The sequence below is a fragment of the Achroia grisella genome, unplaced genomic scaffold (genome assembly GCF_030625045.1).
Source record: "Achroia grisella isolate CSIRO2021 unplaced genomic scaffold, CSIRO_AGI_Agris_v1 utg1245, whole genome shotgun sequence".
Taxonomy (NCBI): domain Eukaryota; kingdom Metazoa; phylum Arthropoda; class Insecta; order Lepidoptera; family Pyralidae; genus Achroia; species Achroia grisella.
Genome location: NW_026712606.1, coordinates 1,708,947 through 1,727,029, shown reverse-complemented (window position 1 = coordinate 1,727,029; position 18,083 = coordinate 1,708,947). Strand labels below are relative to the sequence as shown.

The following is an 18,083-nucleotide window of genomic DNA, read 5'->3' as shown; positions in this document are numbered from 1 at the left end:
TAAAGGATATAGTCAAGGTCCAAGACAGGGTAGTTCAAGCAATAGTTACCAAGATAAACAGTATTCCCCAAATGCATATGTAAGTGTTTTTGAAAATAAAGTGAAAAATAGTGATTATAAAAGTGCTGACATTGAATTTTGTGTCGATTCAGGTTCCAGTGATCATTTGATAAACTGTAAGGACTATTTTATGGACTATATAGAATTAAAATCACCTAAAAAAATAGCTGCAGCTAAAAATGGAATATGTCTTGAGGCTATAGGAGTAGGAAATATAGAAATTATATGTACAGTAGGAAAACAAACAAATAAAAGTATATTAAAAAATGTTTTGTATGTACCAGACTTGAGGAAAAATTTATTATCAGTTTCAAAAATGGAAATGGCAGGTTTAAAAGTTGTATTTAGTAGAGGAAAAGTAAGAGTTTATAGTAATGATTATTTGTTAATGATAGGAAACAATATGAATACATTATACATTGTAAATGTTTACAGTTCAGGTATGCATTGCAATTTTTCTAACAAAATAGATCAAACTGATTGTGAATTGTGGCATAGAAGGTTTGGTCACTTAGGTATAAATAACTTAAATTTATTAGTAAAAAATCAGATGGTGCAGGGTTTATCACAACTGGAAAATAAGATAAGTAATAATAATCATTTATGTGAACCTTGTTTATTAGGGAAAAGTACAAGATTACCTTTTAATAAACAAGGATATAGAGCTAAGATACCTTTAGATCTTGTGCATTCAGATGTATGTGGGACAATTTCACCAAGTACATATGATGGCAATAATTATTTTTTAACATTCATTGATGATTTCACACACTTTACAAGAGTTTATTTAATGAAACATAAATCAGAGGTTTTCAAATGTTTTCAACATTACTATTATTTGGTAACTAATCATTTTAATAAAAATATATATAAATTGCGAATGGATAATGGGCGCGAATATCTTTCTAATGAGTTTAAACAATTCTGTAGTAGAAATGGAATAATTATGCAACATACTGTACCATACAATCCGGAGATGAATGGTGTAGCAGAAAGATTAAACAGGACAATTATGGATAAAGCTAGAACTATATTGATTGATTCTGGATTAAAAAAGGAATTTTGGGGCGAAGCAGTTATGTATTCAGCCTATGTTATGAACCGAAGCCCAGTTACAGGAAGAGCGAAGACACCTAGTGAGCTGTGGGAAAATAAAAAACCGGATGTATCAAATTTAAGAGTCTTCGGATGTGTAGCATATAATCATGTACCTAAAGAGTTGAGAAGGAAGTTAGATAACAAAGGAAAAAAGATGATAATGATTGGATATAGTATTGGAGGATACAAACTTTATGATGAAGAAACAGGAAAAGTAGTAACAGCAAGAAATGTAGTGTTTGATGAGAGACCTGTAAAGAAAAAAAAAAAGAGTGTACCTGATTTTGATGAAGAACCAGAACCTGAAAAAGAAGAATCAAAACCAATTAATATGAGTGAGGAAGAGGTTTATGAAGAAAATATAGATGAAAATAATGAAGAAATTATAGAGAGTAAGAAATGTCAGGAAAATAAAGAAAGAGGAAGAGGAAAACGAAATATTAATAAACCAAAATGGCAAGAAGACTATATACTTGATTTAAATGATGAAAGTGATGAAGTGTTATTTGCATTATTAGGTGATACAGAGAATGTTCCTCTGGATTATGAAGATATTCAATTAAGAGAGGATAGAAAGGAATGGAATAAAGCTGTGCAAGAAGAACTAAAAGTATTAGAGGAAAATGAAACATTTCAAATTGTACCAAAACCAACAAGAAAATACTTGATGCTAAATGGATTTTCACAAGAAAGGATATAGGAAAGGAAAGTATATGTAAAGGGAGATTAGTTATTAGAGGATTTCAACAGGAAGGAATAATAGAAGATGTTTATTCACCCGTATTAAGATTACAGACTTTAAGAACTATTTTATCAGTAGCAGCAAATAAAGATTATGAAATTCACCAAATGGATGTAAAGGGAGCTTTTTTGTATGGAGAAATAAATGAAGAAGTATATTTACAACCACCACCAGGAATGAATGTTCCACCAGGATTTGTACTGAAATTGAAAAAATCATTATATGGCTTAAAAAAGTCACCTAAATATTGGTATGAAAAATTTAATGACACAATTACCAAATATGGATTCAAGAGATCTGATAATGACTATTGCTTATATAGTAAAGGGAATTTATACTTGCTTTTGTATGTTGATGATTTGTTGATTTTGGGTACAAATGTAAAGAATATCCAAAAGGTGAAGGAATACCTTAAAACTAAATTTAAAATGAAAGATATGGGAAATAATAATTTAATGTATCTAGGTATATCAATTAATAAAACATCTGAAGGTATTTGTATTGATCAATCAAAATATTTAATGAAGGTTCTTAAACGTTTTAATATGCAGGATTGTAAGGGTTGTGACACTCCCATGGATGTTAATTATAAATATGATGAAAATGAAATTATTGATGTATCTTATGAGAAACAGTGTCGTTCATTAATAGGATCCCTAATGTATGCCACAGTTGGTACTAGACCTGATTTAGCAGCTTCTGTGTATTACTTAAGTAGATTTCAATCTAAACCAAATGTTGATCTATGGAGAGCTCTTAAAAGATTGTTAAGATATGTTAAAAAGACTGTTAATTTTTCATTGTTGTATAAAAAGGATAATTCTAGTAAACCGTTATTAGGGTATGCAGACGCTGATTGGGCTAGAGACTCTGATAGAAAGTCTACTTCTGGATATTTGTTGAAAGTTTTTAATAACACTGTAGTATGGAAGTCTAGGAAACAAAATACTGTTGCACTAAGTACAACAGAGGCAGAATTTGTAGCTTTGTGTGAATGTATTATGGAAACATGTTGGATGATAAAACTATTAGCTGATTTGGATATTGTAATTGATAATGTTATAGTTTTTGAGGATAACCAAAGTACTATTAAATGTATAAAGAGTTATGAACAAAAGAGATTAAAACATGTAGATGTGAAATACAATTTTGTAAAGCAGAAAGTAGAAGAGAATTTGATAACTGTAAAATATATTTGTAGTAAAGAGCAATTAGCAGATATTCTTACTAAGCCATTGTGTAAAAGTGTATTTAATAAGTTATTACTAAGTGTAGGTTTGAATAATGAAAATGTATGGATTGAGGAAGAGTGTTGAGAAAGCAATCCACACATTTATGAATATGGCAACTTTATTACTCTATGTTTGATGTAGAATTAATCTCTCTGTCGGATGTCGGGTTGGTTTTGTAATAGGTAAAATATGTCTCCTGATAAGTTTTGTAATTTGGAAATTAAATAAATATATAAATATTAATAGTGTGTATAAATATAAAAATAGTGACCTACTAAATTACTTCAAAATCAATATTAAGCGAAGGGGACATTGATCTAAATAAAACACTAAAAATTTGCAAAATAGCGGAAATTACAAATAAAAACATAAGACAAATGGAGAATCAGATAGGAAACAGCCAGGAAATAAATTTAATCAAGAAAAATATAAGAAGTAATAACTCATCAAGAAACTCATCATTTAACAAACAAGTATATAATAATAATCAAAATAAAATTTACCACAAAGGAAATAATTATCAAAACCAGAAAAACAGAAATATGACACAAAATAATCAAGAAAATTACAGTAACAGACATAAGATTAATTATAATTTTATATGTCAGCGGTGTGGATACAAACATGAAAGAAATAATTGTCCAGCATATGGGAAAACATATTCAAATTGCAACAAAACGAGAAGATGTGCTATTGCAGAGGAAAAATCAGAACTGTAATGGCAAGTCAAGAAGAAAAGAGTGATAGTGAAAAAAGTGTTAAATTGTTTTCAGTTGGTGTTCACAGTGATGAGGCAAGCTGGTTTGAAATGGTACATTTTGTGCAACAAGGACAAAGTACAAAATTTAAATTGGACACTGGTGCACAATGTAATGTAATTTCATTGAAAATTTGTAATAATATGAAACTTTTTAAGTTTGAAAAAAGTAGTCTAACATTAAATAATTTTAATGGAGGAAAAATTCCTACTATTGGACAAATTGATTTAAAATGTAAACTTAATGGAAGGGAACAGATTGTTAATTTTCAGGTATGCTATGATAACTTTACACCAATTTTAGGGTTGCCAACTATTCAAAAATTTAATTTACTAAATAGAAATATTAGTATGGATAAAATTAATGTTGTAAAAGGGATATATGAATGGGAGTTATACAATAAATACAAAGATATATTTAAGGGTATAGGAAAAATTAAAGATTTCAAATACAAAATTGAATTTAAAGAAGGAGCGCAAGGTAAAATTGAACCGTGTAGACATGTTCCATTTAAATTAATGCAAAAGTTGAAAAATGAGTTAGATACATTGGAAAGTAAAAATATAATTTCAAAGATAGAAAAACCTACTACATTTGTTAGTTCATTAGTTATCACTACAAAACCTAATGGTTCATTAAGAATTTGTTTAGATCCACAATATCTTAATTCTCAAATAAAACGTCAACAAATATTAATTCCTGCATTAGATGAAATTGCTTCAAAGTTAAAGGGTAGTCGCATATTTAGTACATTAGATGCAAATTCAGGTTTTTTTATGATTAAGCTTTCTGAGGACTCTAAGGAGCTCACTACATTCAATACGGTAATCTGTTATAAAAATATCTGCCATAGGGAGTATTGAATGTAGTGAGCTCCTTAGAGTCCTCAGAAAAATATTTGAGGATATACAAGGAGTAGAGATTTATATTGATGATTTACTCCGTAACAGAAAAAGAGCATGATCAAATTTTTTAAAAAGTACTTAAGAGAGCTCAGGAATTTGGTATTAAATTTAATATTAATAAATGTAATTTTAAAAAGTCTCATGTGAAATATTTAGGACATATTTTTACAGAAAAAGGTATAAAGGTAGATAAGGATAGAGTTAAGGCAATAGAAGAAATGGAAGTGCCAAAATCACAAACAGAATTATTAAGATTTTTAGGTGTAATCAATTATGTTTCAAGATTCATTCCGAATATGTCAGAATTAACAGCTCCATTGCGTAAATTAATTAAAAAACAAGTTCCATTTATATGGTCTGTTGATCAGCAAACTGCATATGATAAATTGAAAAAAATGTTAGTTGAACCACCAATATTGTCTTATTTTGATATTAATAAAAAGATTGTTTTAAGTGTGGATGCTTCTAAAGATGGTTTAGGTGCAGTTATCTTACAGGATAGAAAACCAATAGGATATAGTTCAAGGTCTATGACAGAAACTGAAAAGTCATATAGTCAAATTGAGAAAGAAAGTCTTGCTATTTTAAATGGTTGTAAGAAATTTCATCAGTATTTATTTGGGCAACAATTTGTGGTAGAATCTGACCATAAACCTTTAGTTTCTATTTTTTCAAAACCGTTAAATAAATGTCCTGCTCGATTACAAAGAATAAAAATGGCATTACAACCATATGATTTTGAAGTTCAGTACAAACCGGGTAAGGAATTATTTTTAGCTGATCATTTGAGTAGATCCTACATTAAGGAAGAAAATAGTAATGATATGATAGATTCAGATATAAAAGCACATGTTGCTATGATAGTAGAAAGTAAAAGGATTACAGATGAGAAAATGAAAAAGTTAGTTGAAGAAACAGATAAAGACAGAGTACTTAATTGTGTTAGGAAATATATAAGAGAGGGTTGGCCTCATAATAAATGTAATATTGATAGTGATGCAAAAATTTATAATACTTATAAGGATGAGTTAAGTGAATGTGATGGTTTAGTATTTAAGGGTACGCAAATTGTAATACAAGACAATGAAAGGAAGTTCTTGAAAAATTCATTATTCACATTTAGGAATGGAAAAATGTAAGGCAATAGAAATAAAGGCTCGTAAGTCAGTATTTTGGCCGAATATGGGAAAAGAAATTGAAGATCTTATTCAAAATTGTGATACATGTAAAACTTTTCAAAATAGTAATTGTATGGAACCAATGATATGTAAAGAGATACCTAACAATCCATGGCAGATTGTAGCCACTGATATAATTTTTCTTTATAATAAACCTTATTTGCTTTTAGTAGATACATATAGTAAATTTGTTGAGATTCAGCAGTTATCAAATTTATCAACAGAAAGTGTAATTGTGTGTATTAAAGAAATATTTTCTAGATATGGGATACCTAATATAGTATATTCTGATTCAGGTAGTCAGTTTACAAGTGAAGACTTTAAAATATTTAGTAAAAATGGAATTTTGATCACAAGATCATAAGCCCAAAACATCACCAAGGAAATGGTCTTGCTGAAAGATATATACAAACTATTAAAAACATATTGAAAAAATTAATTTATGAGAAAAAAGATATACATTTAGGTTTGTTATTGTATAGGAATACACCTGTATCTCAAGATGGTACAACTCCAGCAGAAATGTTATTCAATAGAAGTATTAGGAATATATTACCATACATACATAATGATAATTTTGTTAAGAAAGATTTTACTAAGGAATTGATGGAAAGACAGTATAAACAGAAAATGTATCAGGATAGGAGAAGTAGAAAATTAAATATATTAAATGATTATGTAAAGATTAAAAATGAAAATTCTGCAGGTTGGTATAAAAGAGGAATAGTGATAGGGAAAGGTAAAGGACCAAGATCTTACATTGTAAAAAGAGAGGATGGTAGGATAATAACAAGAAATAGGAAAGATTTAAATAAATGTGGAAAATTTGAAGTAAATGATAGTTATAGTGATGTGAGTGTGAAAAATGATAATGATATGGAAAATGAAAAGGTATCAATGTATAATGAAAATAATGTATCAATGTATAATGAAAATAATGTATCAATGAATCATAATGAGAATAATGTAATTGATGATGAAAGTAGTAATATAACTAATCATAATAATTTAAATGAAAATTGTTCTCGTTCTGGTAGATTAATAAGAAAACCTGTATCTGAAGATTTTATATATTATTAAAGTTTTGTTTTGTAAAAGAAAGGGGGATGTTGTAAGAGTACATCACTAGCGTGATTATTGATTGTTGACACAACACTAGTGATAGATGTCATTAGTAGTAAGAATGAAAACTGATTGTAATGGCTACTCAATAAAGTATAATTTCTAAAAAAATAACAATGGTTTAAGTGAATAAGTAAGAACATCATAACAATTGTATATCTATTGTATCTATGTTGTATCAAAATTAATAAATTATAATGTGACTACAAAGAATTTGTGTATAGTAGGTATATTCTATATCTACCTATTGATTGTCGATACAATTACTTAGATTATTGTTTATTCCATTATTTATTTACTTGGTGTTCTAGACAGGTACCTACACCACGAAATACATCACAATCAATCAATTACTGGAAAACTTTTATCGTAGGTCAACACTAATTTTGTTAGTAATGAACAATATTACTTTTTACCACAGCAAAAGCTGTGGTAGATATATTTAGGTACGAATTAAAAATAATATCGGTTAAAATTCATATTAAGTGGAACATGTTGCATAAAGGAAAAGTATGAAAATTTATTTGTTACTCAAGATGAAAAACAAAGAAAGCAACTCCAATTCAATCGCGAACCACTCAAGAGACTTGATCAGTGAGGATTTGTTAAAATCCTTTGCTCCTATTCGTTGTTGTCAATATGTAGTTGGTTCTTGCCGAGTCGATTGCAGAAACAGATTCGTGACTACACCGACGTTGTATCAAAGATTATATACAATTTTACTTTTATGCTTTGTACTTATTGTACACTGCATATTGATAAACTTTTTTTACATCCAATTTAAGGATTATAGAGATATATTTTTCCTATGCACTTCTATAGCAACGTTTCAAACGCTTCTGCATTTTTTACATTGTGGGTGCAAGGTTTTTAAACAACGAGAAACATAAAGAGTTGTACATAAAAATGGAACAGCTAGATAACCTCATCATAGACAATACTGATAAAAATCTTTATAACTGTATTTATAAGTTAAATATAGCAACAGTCTCTATAACGCTGTTCGCGTTTCTATTAGTTTTTATAACAAGTTTTGACAGATTGAAGAAAGTGATCTGTATAACTGGAATAATATATACTGATGTAACATTTTTACTCGAGACAAGTCATTACTCTAATCTCATGGTATACTTTGCAATGCACTTGCGTATCTTAAATAGTATATTGAAGAACCATTTGAATAAAGAGTATCAAGAAGATACCATTGACCTTACAATACCGTCTCATAATGGTTACTTTGTGAAAATACTATTCAAACAAATTGAAACTAAAAACTTAGATTTAAAGTCATTCGAAGTTCAGGCGTATTTGAAGAAACTATTGAATGTGTTTTCGCACTATCAGAATATTTATATGTTTCAGGTAAGTTAAAATATAGTAGTAGATACCCTATTACCGACCTATCCTCTACTTACAAATTGTTTTTATAAGACAGTAATTCTAAGTAGCCTGTTACAAATGACAAGAAAATATTGCCAATGAAACAGGACCTTAAAATTACCACTAATCTCGAATCGAAACTGAATACTAAAGTAATATCAGTAGGTATACAATAACTTGACTATTCATAATTCATAATAACAGCATATTGGTTGATTCTAGTTGTAATAATATGTGTAATATGTGTATCCCTCCCATATTTCGCAGATGCTACTGTTTTGCAGCAAGCTCGTTATATATGGTGTACAATCGTTCCAATTTATGATCTTACTGGTACAACATAACGTAAGTATTGTGGGACTTATGTATTAAAAAGGTCTATATAACAATTTCTTCAATTTTCGATTGATCCGTTTCTCATGGAAGCCTCTGAATAGTAAGTGTTCAAGCGCCCGAGTTTGTGTGGCCGTAATCCTTATAGCAATTGATAGATGTAGATGATGCACTATAGGTAAATAGATCCAGCTTTGTATAATTTATATCTTACAAATATTATAAACGCACAAGTTTGTGAATGTGGATGGATGGATGGATGATTGTTTGCTACTCTTCTACCGAAAAACTACTTAATGAATTGTAATGAAACTTTACAATAATACCTATAGCTTGTGCATCAGAATAACACAAAGGCAGTACAAGTCACGGGGGTGAAACCGCAGGAACAGCTAGTCAATATATTTTTTAATTATGAATAGGTTAGAAAAATGAGGTTTTTTGTTTACTTATTTAGACTCGTAAACAAACCAACACATTTACAGTAGGTATATTTTTAATAAAGTATTATGTCACTCACTCACTTTTCAGATCGTGGATATTCTAATATACATGGACCTACTATTCACAGCAATTGTGTATGCAGCTACTATAATATTTCTTTGTCTTCGATGTGAACTATTTTGCAACGAGTTAAAACTAACCAAACAACTGTCAATTTCCATAATGTCGTACTGTATACAAGGTATGTATGTGTATTCAGCAACAAGTATGGGGCACAGTTTAATTTTTTACCATTGCAATACTAGTTCCAAATTCCCGGACTATATTAATTAACATAAACATTGTGTTATTTCCGTAGGATCAATCAGAAATAAAGCAAAGAAAATATATAAAATATTAGAAGAAACTCCACCCACATTCTCAGTGTATGATATGTGGGAAATGAACGCACGTCTTTTAGTAAAATTTGGTACGCTTTTTACCGGGATGTTTGTTATATTGATTCAATTTGCAATTCTCTAATGTACAGTTAATGAAGTATCAATATTCTTTCTTTCTTATTCGTTACTCGCTAGTGCCTATGTATATGGATGACTTTGTCGTGAATAAAATTTCATAAATATACATACTTTCTTCAAATTATTTCCTTCGTAAATAAGTACTGCATTAAAATCCCCACAAAAATAATTTAATTATCACTAAAGTCATAATCTTAGCATTTGTTCTATTTGAGATATCTGGCGTCATAAACATAAATTTGATTTATTAATATCATTTTATTTTTACTATGCAACCCCAAAAAAAGTATAAATAAACCTTACTTCCTTATTATTATTAATATTATAAACGCGAAAGTTTGTGAATATTGATGGATGTTTGTTACACTTTCACGCAAAAACTACTTAACCGATTTTGATTAAACTGTACAGTGATGTAGCTTATATACATCAGAATAACACATAGCTTATAATTTAAAAAGATATTGTGTCATCATCATCATCATCATCATCTGAGCTCGGAAGACGTCCACTGCTGGACATAGGCCTCCCCCAAAGATCTCCTCGACGATTAGTCCTGCGCTGGTCGCATCCGTCGCCTTCCAGCGATCTTGACCAGATATTGTGTAAATTGGGCGAAATATAATGATATCTAACTGTTAAGTCGAAAAAATTTGCTATTTGATTGCCTTCCTGGCGTGCGCTGCAAAAACCGTAAGTTACACGAGTAAAATGTAGAGTGGAAATATATTTCCTTAATAGCAAAACCGTTAGATATAGCCAAAGCAGTGAACTATAAAAATATTTCATTTGGATACTAACAATGTGTAAATTACAGTACTAAATTAATTCGTAGCATGATAACCACTTATATTGATTTTTGTATTTAAAATAGATGCACTTTAACCATTTGGAATTATAGTAGTTGTACTTTAGCCATTTGGAATTATAGTTTGAAAGTTACGAGGACAATCCGTTCAGACACGGCCATTATCGGTTTTGCGAGTTGTCACGTGATCGTAATTGCAAGATTAATTGAATAAATTTGAAATTTGAACCTGTGCTTGCATAAAACCAACACTCCCAAAATAAACTCGAGATGTCTTCATAAACATACGCATGATGCATTCACATACGTGCATAACTACGGGAGGTCGGGGGAAGTAGATTGTCAGTAAAGTGGACTAATGACCCTATTACTAGCAATGTACCAAGTCAGGTTTACCTCCACGCAGTTTCCCTGTAAACCATCGTGATAAAATCCTGGTGAATTTGTCACGATGGGTTAACTGACCCGACCTCATACTCATGTTATCGTCCTCCACAGGTGCCCTGCCAGCATAAACCGTTCGCACAGGCTCGTGCATTCCATTATCGTCCATAAACTAGAGGTGGTCTATCTGTTTATTACAATTAAATGTACTCCCGCCTAGTTAGAAATCACTATAGAGGCTATTCCAGGTCAAAATTATAAGGGAAAGACATGACTTGCTAGCTAGTTAGAGCCGTTTTGTATTATGAGATCTTTTGGGACGGATATCATTGCTTCAAACTAGGACAAGTTTACCACACAATTGGCTCTGCTTCCTGCTGCCAATATACAGCCACAATTTTTGCAAGGTTTCTTTCTTTCTTCTTCATTCTTTGTTACAGATGGAAATTCATATTTTTGGGAGGACACTTATCTTCCATCTCTTGACATTACTCAAGGAATGTCTATATTACTAATATTTATAAACTCGAATGTTTATGAGTACAGATAGATGCTTGTTACAATTTCACGCACAAACTAGTGAATAAATTTTGATAAAATTTTACAGTAATATAGCTTATACATCAGAATAACACAGAGGCTATAATTTTAAAAGATATGTAAATTGAGCGAAATATAAGTATAAGATAAATGTTATGTAAGTCATAAGTGTGACGCAGACAAAGTTGCTCAGCTAGTAGCTATATAATTCGTATTAAATCCTAATAAGCTCTTCCTATTCGTATATTCATGTATACATAAGATGTATTTTAGAATAATAATATTACATAATATTTCATTACTGGTTGGAAAAAAATAACTTATGCATAATTAATTACAATTTTATTGATAAAAAATATTCTATTACAAAAAATGGACGGAGTTGTTTCTGGAATAATTACAAATGTCTAACTAAACCTAATAAAACAGTAAGATAAATACGAATTTAATAATATAATACTAAAATTAATATAATATATAGTAATTTTATAATTATCATAATTTTAATACATTACAATATTTCAGAGAAAAGATAACGTAAAAGTAAAGAACTTTTGACTCCGTCGTCACACAGAGACTGTGTGACGACGGAGTCAACAGTTATCTATAGATCACGTCACAAGTTAGGTAGAGGTTCAACGAAGTGTGACATTGCGTGACAAGGCACATGAATCATAAGTTTTATGTCTTCACAATTCAGTATCTAAATTGTATTAAATAAATTTGATATGATAAGGAAACTAATTTAGTTTGTTAATTTGAACATTTCTAGATGTTTTGTAAAATCTTTTACGTCACACTAGCAAGGGGAAATCTCGCAAATGTGGCCAGATGTGACAAAGACCTCATTTTTCGTCAAGAAAACAAGAAGTCATTAAATTCGTGTGATATAATTTAGGCATGGGGCCATAAGCATACAATAACCACTCGATTTCTTAGAAAGGATGTTGTAAGAGCTGCCTTATACATATTAATAGCCGGCTTTATATATACATTCATGTAGGCAAATAATACATCAATTTTTTGTAACTATAACAACAAATTATAATTGTCTTAAAAATGGATTAGCAACAGTTATTAGCTTAAATTACTTAGGCACTTTGATACTTGTACTATTACAACTAACTACTCTATGGTACCTATCACGAAAGAAAATGTTTCTATCTGTCTTAGATATACATCAATTCTCTTAGACCTCCACATTAAATATTAACGACTATATTGGCAATGGGATGCACAGAAGTGGCCACGCGACGGCAATGTATTAATTCGTATATAGCCCTTTTACAACAAAATCATGATTATAAAAAGAGAAGTTGAATGGACCGTAGTTGTAATTTACTAAACTATACCTATGACATTAGTCAGGCTATCGGCTACGTGCTGCCAAGCGTGACGACCGTGTGTCATTCCCGATAAAGATAGTTTAATAGAGTTATATCTACGAATGTCGCACTACCGTCACGGCGTTATTGGGTTTGTTAAAAAGGTGACACTACATAGTTAACAGTCACGTAAATAAAATCCTTGAATTATTCAAGTGATATTATTAATAAGTCCTTAAATAATCCGTATGAATTAGACCAGGGTATATCAAAGTGGAGTACGCGAACTCTTCTCGACGTACGCCATTCGGATGTAAGACGTTTGCGACAATATTTAAAGAATGGTAATTGTAACCCTATATAACTCTTACGCACGGCGGTGAATTTTCTTTTACCTTTTGCCACGACATATTTATATGAGAGTGGGTTTTTACACTTGGTACTTTGTACAAAAGCAGCACAAATATCTCCACAACAGTCCACCCATTACATTAATACAGATTAAAAAGATATTTATTTTGGTACTGTATTTGTTACCTTTTATATTGATATAAAAATCTTATTTTCTTGAGGGAGAGAGGAAGTTAATTAGTTAGATAATAGGTATACTGTTATCTGATAGTTTTAACAGATGTTTGTGAGTCAAGTTTCAGAAACCCTGAATTAGATTATTGATGTAAATCACCACGAAATAGGCATATACTTCTTAAATATTAGAATGAGGGTTGATACTATCAACCTGATATCAAATCTATCAACTTGATAGTCGATACTCTATCAATCTTGAAAGTACAAGATAAAACATTGTACATATAAGCACAATAAGTTCATTTCACTTTGATAAAAGAGTTAGTTATACTTTAGTTACACTATACTTTACTACTAAATGTACAAGTTATTCTACATACATGTTTGTATCAATATAATTAAATCATAAAATGAGATTCTCTACCAGTCTATTAGAATTATCATGCCCTTGTTATGATTTAAAACATAAAGATATTTTACCAAAAAAAAACATAATCTTTCATTTGTAAAATTGTTAAGGCATATTAGACACATGTTATACAATTCTGATATATATACATAGATACTTATTTATATTACAATTCATATTTGGTGAAATATACCTATTGTCATGTGTCAAATTTTACTTGAAAAGTGAGAAAATATCAAAATAATGATACATTTGTGACCAGCATCACAATACTTGAAAGCATTAGCAACGCCATTGATGTTGTAACATTTGTCACGCCATTACATCGATGGTCGAGGAAACAGAAACACCACATTGTCTCGTCATACCATTCCCTGAAAATAAAATAGACATGTATTGCAAAAAAATTATCAATAATAAAAAAGAATTTAATCATGTTGGACACTGTAGCCACTTATTTACGTAAAATTTTAAATTATTATTTTTTCCCTACTGTTATATATTAATACTAGCTGTCCCGGCAAACGTTTTGCCATATAAATTAATAACGCTATAAAAAAATAGGGGTTGATGATAGAAGGGTGAAAATTTAGGATTGTATGTATTTTTGTATGTTGTATCATAAAAAAATAGACTCTAAAAATTTTGTCAAAACATTTAGGGGTGGACTACCCCTAACATTTAGGGGGATGAAAAATAGATGTTGGCCGATTCTCAGACCTACTCAATACGCTCACAAAATTCATGAGAAATGGTTAAGCCATTTTGGAGGAGTATGGGAACGAAAACTGTGACACGAGAATTTTATATATAAGATATTAATATCACCCCATACAATGAGAACGAAGCTTCCTCTAGCACTGTTTAAGGCCTCAAGGTTATTCACAATTGAATTTCAATCTCATGAATTTACATTGAAATGAACAAAGAAAAATCTATTTCAGATTTCAATCTGTTACATAACAAAGATGTAATTGCTGTATTGTATAGGGACTACAAGCACAGGTTGTATAGGTATGGATTCTTAAATGTAACATACAATTATTCGTACTGGTATACACAATTATTTTTATTTTTCTTTAACTATAACTGAAATAAGTAAAATAAACAGTGTCAGAACACCCCATCTGATGCTGAGTTGCAGGCATTCAGACCTCCTGTGACCCTCTAACGTCGCCATTCCAGAGGAGTAAAACATTATGACTCAGTAACCTATAATTTCACTCCCATATCTCTAAACTTCAACAGAATCAGGACTTACCAACAAGCAGCTCTTCAGTTCTTACCTCTATTGCATTATACATAATATTAAAAACCAATAATCATAAATATATAATTAAATTAATTAAATATATTAATATTTTTAGCACACCTTTAGGGAAATTCTTACTAGTCTAAAATTAAATAAATATAATGTCACTTAGTTATTATCTTACCTTTTTAAGTCAAGTTCTTTAATACTGTTATTGACATAATTTGCCAAATTAACATCCTTTGCTGCGGGTCTGCAACCCTCATATGTATCAGCTGGAATGTCTGTTCGGAATGCTCGAAAGTTGCTCAAACAATCCCTTGTGATTACTGTTTGTGCTGAAATATAAAAACAAAAACTGATTAAAGTTACTTCCAAAAAATGTATTGTATGTTATTGTTCCACATACCAATAGACCAAAATTTCACAGAATATGAATATAACAGCCTCAGTGATCTAGCGGATTAGCACACTGGCTAAGTTCTGATGGTTGCAGTTTTAATACCTCGCTCAGTCCAAACATTCTTATTCATGATTAAGATTGTTTGTGGTCATTAAGGGTGTTTTCTATGTATATTATGTTTTAAAAAAAATTGTGTCTAAGTATATCTATCAGTTGTCAAGCACCTATAACACATTCTCTGCTTAGCTTGGGACTAGATGGCGCTGTGTGAATTGTCCAGAGTAATTATTAAAACTAATACATCCACCAGTTTGAGAGTTTGAAAAATTATACTCAAGTAGTAGTTGATTTTACTAATATAAAAATAGCATTCCTTGTTAATCTCCAGAATGGTTTTTATAAAAACACTACCACATTATTTAGAGCCAGTAACTTGTACAAGTCACTCTAATAAGTCAGTTCACAAAGCCTCAATATATGTAACAAAACTATGTTGGTTATGACTAGATTATATTAACTTTGACTGTAAAAATTTACCAAAAGTACTAAAGTATTACACATCATGATACAATGTGGAATCATTATTGCAATAGTGAAAATTATGTGTTAATTTCATGCATTTCACAAACCTCCTTTCCTTTCAATCAATTTAATACAATAATCATCATTGTCAGGACATGGATTTCCTAAATACCCTACACCCCTCCAGTTGAAGGGTTCTGAGCATCCAGGAGTGGCAGATGAACACTGATAACACCATATTGCCAAACCTGAAATAATACCAAGACACATTTTTTTTCTCTATGATCATGGAACCATTGTCTGCTAAGCTTTGATCAAAATTCTAATAATAATAACATATTCATGGGTATTATGACAAAATGGCAGGAGACAATTTTAGTGCCAGTATCTCATAAACCATGCACTAACTGAACTAAATTCATGCTTTTATCATAAGTCCTTTGTGCCCTACCCCAGTCAATATCGTTAACACAATTGGGTGAACCGTTCCATCTTCATACAAAATAAAATGAGAGTGGTTTTAACGTTTAATACATTATCGGCTTTAAACCTCTAAAATGAAAGCAGCTTAAGTCAACGATACACGCAAATATAGAATAACACTCAGTATGAAAATTGTAATATATATACAACAATTCTCAATGTTGTGGTAGGTTCCACTTATGCTGGCTACCACACCCAAACATTATGTTGTATGTACTCTAGAAAATAAATTCAGAATCTTACACGAATTATATGTTGTGGCTAACAACAGGAATGCCAAGATATACTTCATGGCTCGTCAAATTGTGATAGATCACAAAACGTTCATTAATTCTCTTTTCCAAATAAAAATACATACGATGCCGCCTGGCAATGACAGTTATTGTTATTTGTATTTGAGCCGATTGAATTCAGTGCACAGAACAATACTAACATTGTTGATAGAAACACAGATAGAAGGAAAACATAAATGTCAAATAAATATGTTTTTTCTGTTTATTCTTTAGAAAAGGCTAATACGAAAATTAAGTATATTTGTTTTATTTATTTAATTTCATTTTCTTAGTTCAATTTATATATCTTGAACATAAAATATGATATTACTGTGAAAACAGACATGACATAATGACAACACTAACTGGAACTTGAGTGTTGTGGACTATGATAATTATTGCTGGCCACAAATAAATAAATAAAAAAAAGTTAAAATTTAATGACATAAGAAAATATATGATTTTATAATTTATTATTTTATTAATATATTATCCAACACATAAACTGACGTCTGTTTTAGGACTCAACTGGGACCCACGGAGCGATGAACTATTTTGCAAGGTTCCTTCTATGAATGAGAATAATATTATGACGAAAAGAACTTTATTATCTATCGCTCAGAGCATTTTCGACCCTATAGGCTTTATTAGTCCATGCACTATAGTTCCCAAAATACTCATACAAAAATGTTGGAAAATAGGTTTGGAATGGGATAAACCGCTTCCTATGGAAATTCAACATGATTTGAAAAATTGGATAAAATATTTAAATCTTTTAACGGAATGTCGGATTCCTCGTCATTTGTTTCCGACTAGTATTGAATTTTGTTCAGTATCTTTACATATATTTTCAGATTCCAGTCTATCAGCTTATTCAGGTTGTGTCTTTTTACGAACAGAATTTGATCGCAGCGTGTATGTACAACTAGTCATAGCAAAAAGCAGAGTTACACCTTCTAAGGCAGTGACTGTGCCTCGATCTGAGTTAATAGCTGCTGTTTTGGCTACTAGATTGGCAGTTGAAGCAAAAAAATCGATTAATTTGGAACGTTTGAAGGAATATTATTGGACAGATTCCAGTATTGTTTTAGCATGGATTAAAAGGAAATCTGGACTAAATATTTTTGTACATAACCGAGTTAAAGAAATTTTAGATAAGACGAATGTTGAAGACTGGCGTCATATTCCAGGTCACCTTAATCCAGCAGACTTGCCCTCTCGTGGTTGTAATGCTCAAGTCCTACTTAATAGTAGATGGTGGGAAGGACCTTCTTGGTTACGAAATAATATAGATGAATGGCCATGCTCTGTACCAGAACTAAACGAAGAAGAATATATTAAAGAAATAAATGTTAATTGTTTAGTTACAGAAGAAGTGGTAATGTTT

The 18,083-nt window shown here is 30.4% G+C and overlaps 2 protein-coding genes across 2 annotated transcripts; one reads left to right on the top strand and one right to left on the bottom strand.

The window, feature by feature from the left end:
* The first annotated feature begins 7,361 nt into the window (after positions 1-7,361).
* Positions 7,362-9,779, top strand: LOC131854750 (uncharacterized). The gene is made up of 5 exons (XM_059205891.1): positions 7,362-7,961; positions 8,011-8,457; positions 8,743-8,820; positions 9,340-9,493; positions 9,611-9,779. The coding sequence occupies exons 1-5, from the start codon at positions 7,632-7,634 to the stop codon at positions 9,772-9,774; spliced, it is 1,173 nt and encodes a 390-aa protein (XP_059061874.1). The 5' UTR covers positions 7,362-7,631; the 3' UTR covers positions 9,775-9,779.
* Positions 9,780-12,522: 2,743 nt separating this feature from the next.
* On the bottom strand, positions 12,523-16,846 carry LOC131854809 (uncharacterized). Its single transcript, XM_059205970.1, has 4 exons — positions 16,668-16,846; positions 16,049-16,189; positions 15,201-15,354; positions 12,523-14,138 (listed from the first exon to the last, which is right to left on the bottom strand). Exons 1-4 carry the CDS (start codon positions 16,714-16,716, stop codon positions 14,000-14,002), a joined length of 483 nt encoding a protein of 160 aa, XP_059061953.1. The 5' UTR covers positions 16,717-16,846; the 3' UTR covers positions 12,523-13,999.
* Positions 16,847-18,083: the final 1,237 nt, after the last annotated feature.

Coding starts and splice junctions, on each gene's coding strand:
- LOC131854750 (XM_059205891.1), top strand. CDS start 7,632: ATGAAAAACAAAGAAAGCAACTCCAATTCAATCGCGAACCACTCAAGA. Junction 7,962..8,010: donor TTTTACATTGTGGGTGCAAG/GTTTTTAAACAA, acceptor AAAATGGAACAG/CTAGATAACCTCATCATAGA. Junction 9,494..9,610: donor AATGTCGTACTGTATACAAG/GTATGTATGTGT, acceptor TTATTTCCGTAG/GATCAATCAGAAATAAAGCA.
- LOC131854809 (XM_059205970.1), bottom strand. CDS start 16,716: ATGAAGTATATCTTGGCATTCCTGTTGTTAGCCACAACATATAATTCG. Junction 16,190..16,667: donor AGCCACAACATATAATTCGT/GTAAGATTCTGA, acceptor GTATTATTTCAG/GTTTGGCAATATGGTGTTAT. Junction 14,139..15,200: donor AAAGAACTTGACTTAAAAAG/GTAAGATAATAA, acceptor TTTTATTTTCAG/GGAATGGTATGACGAGACAA.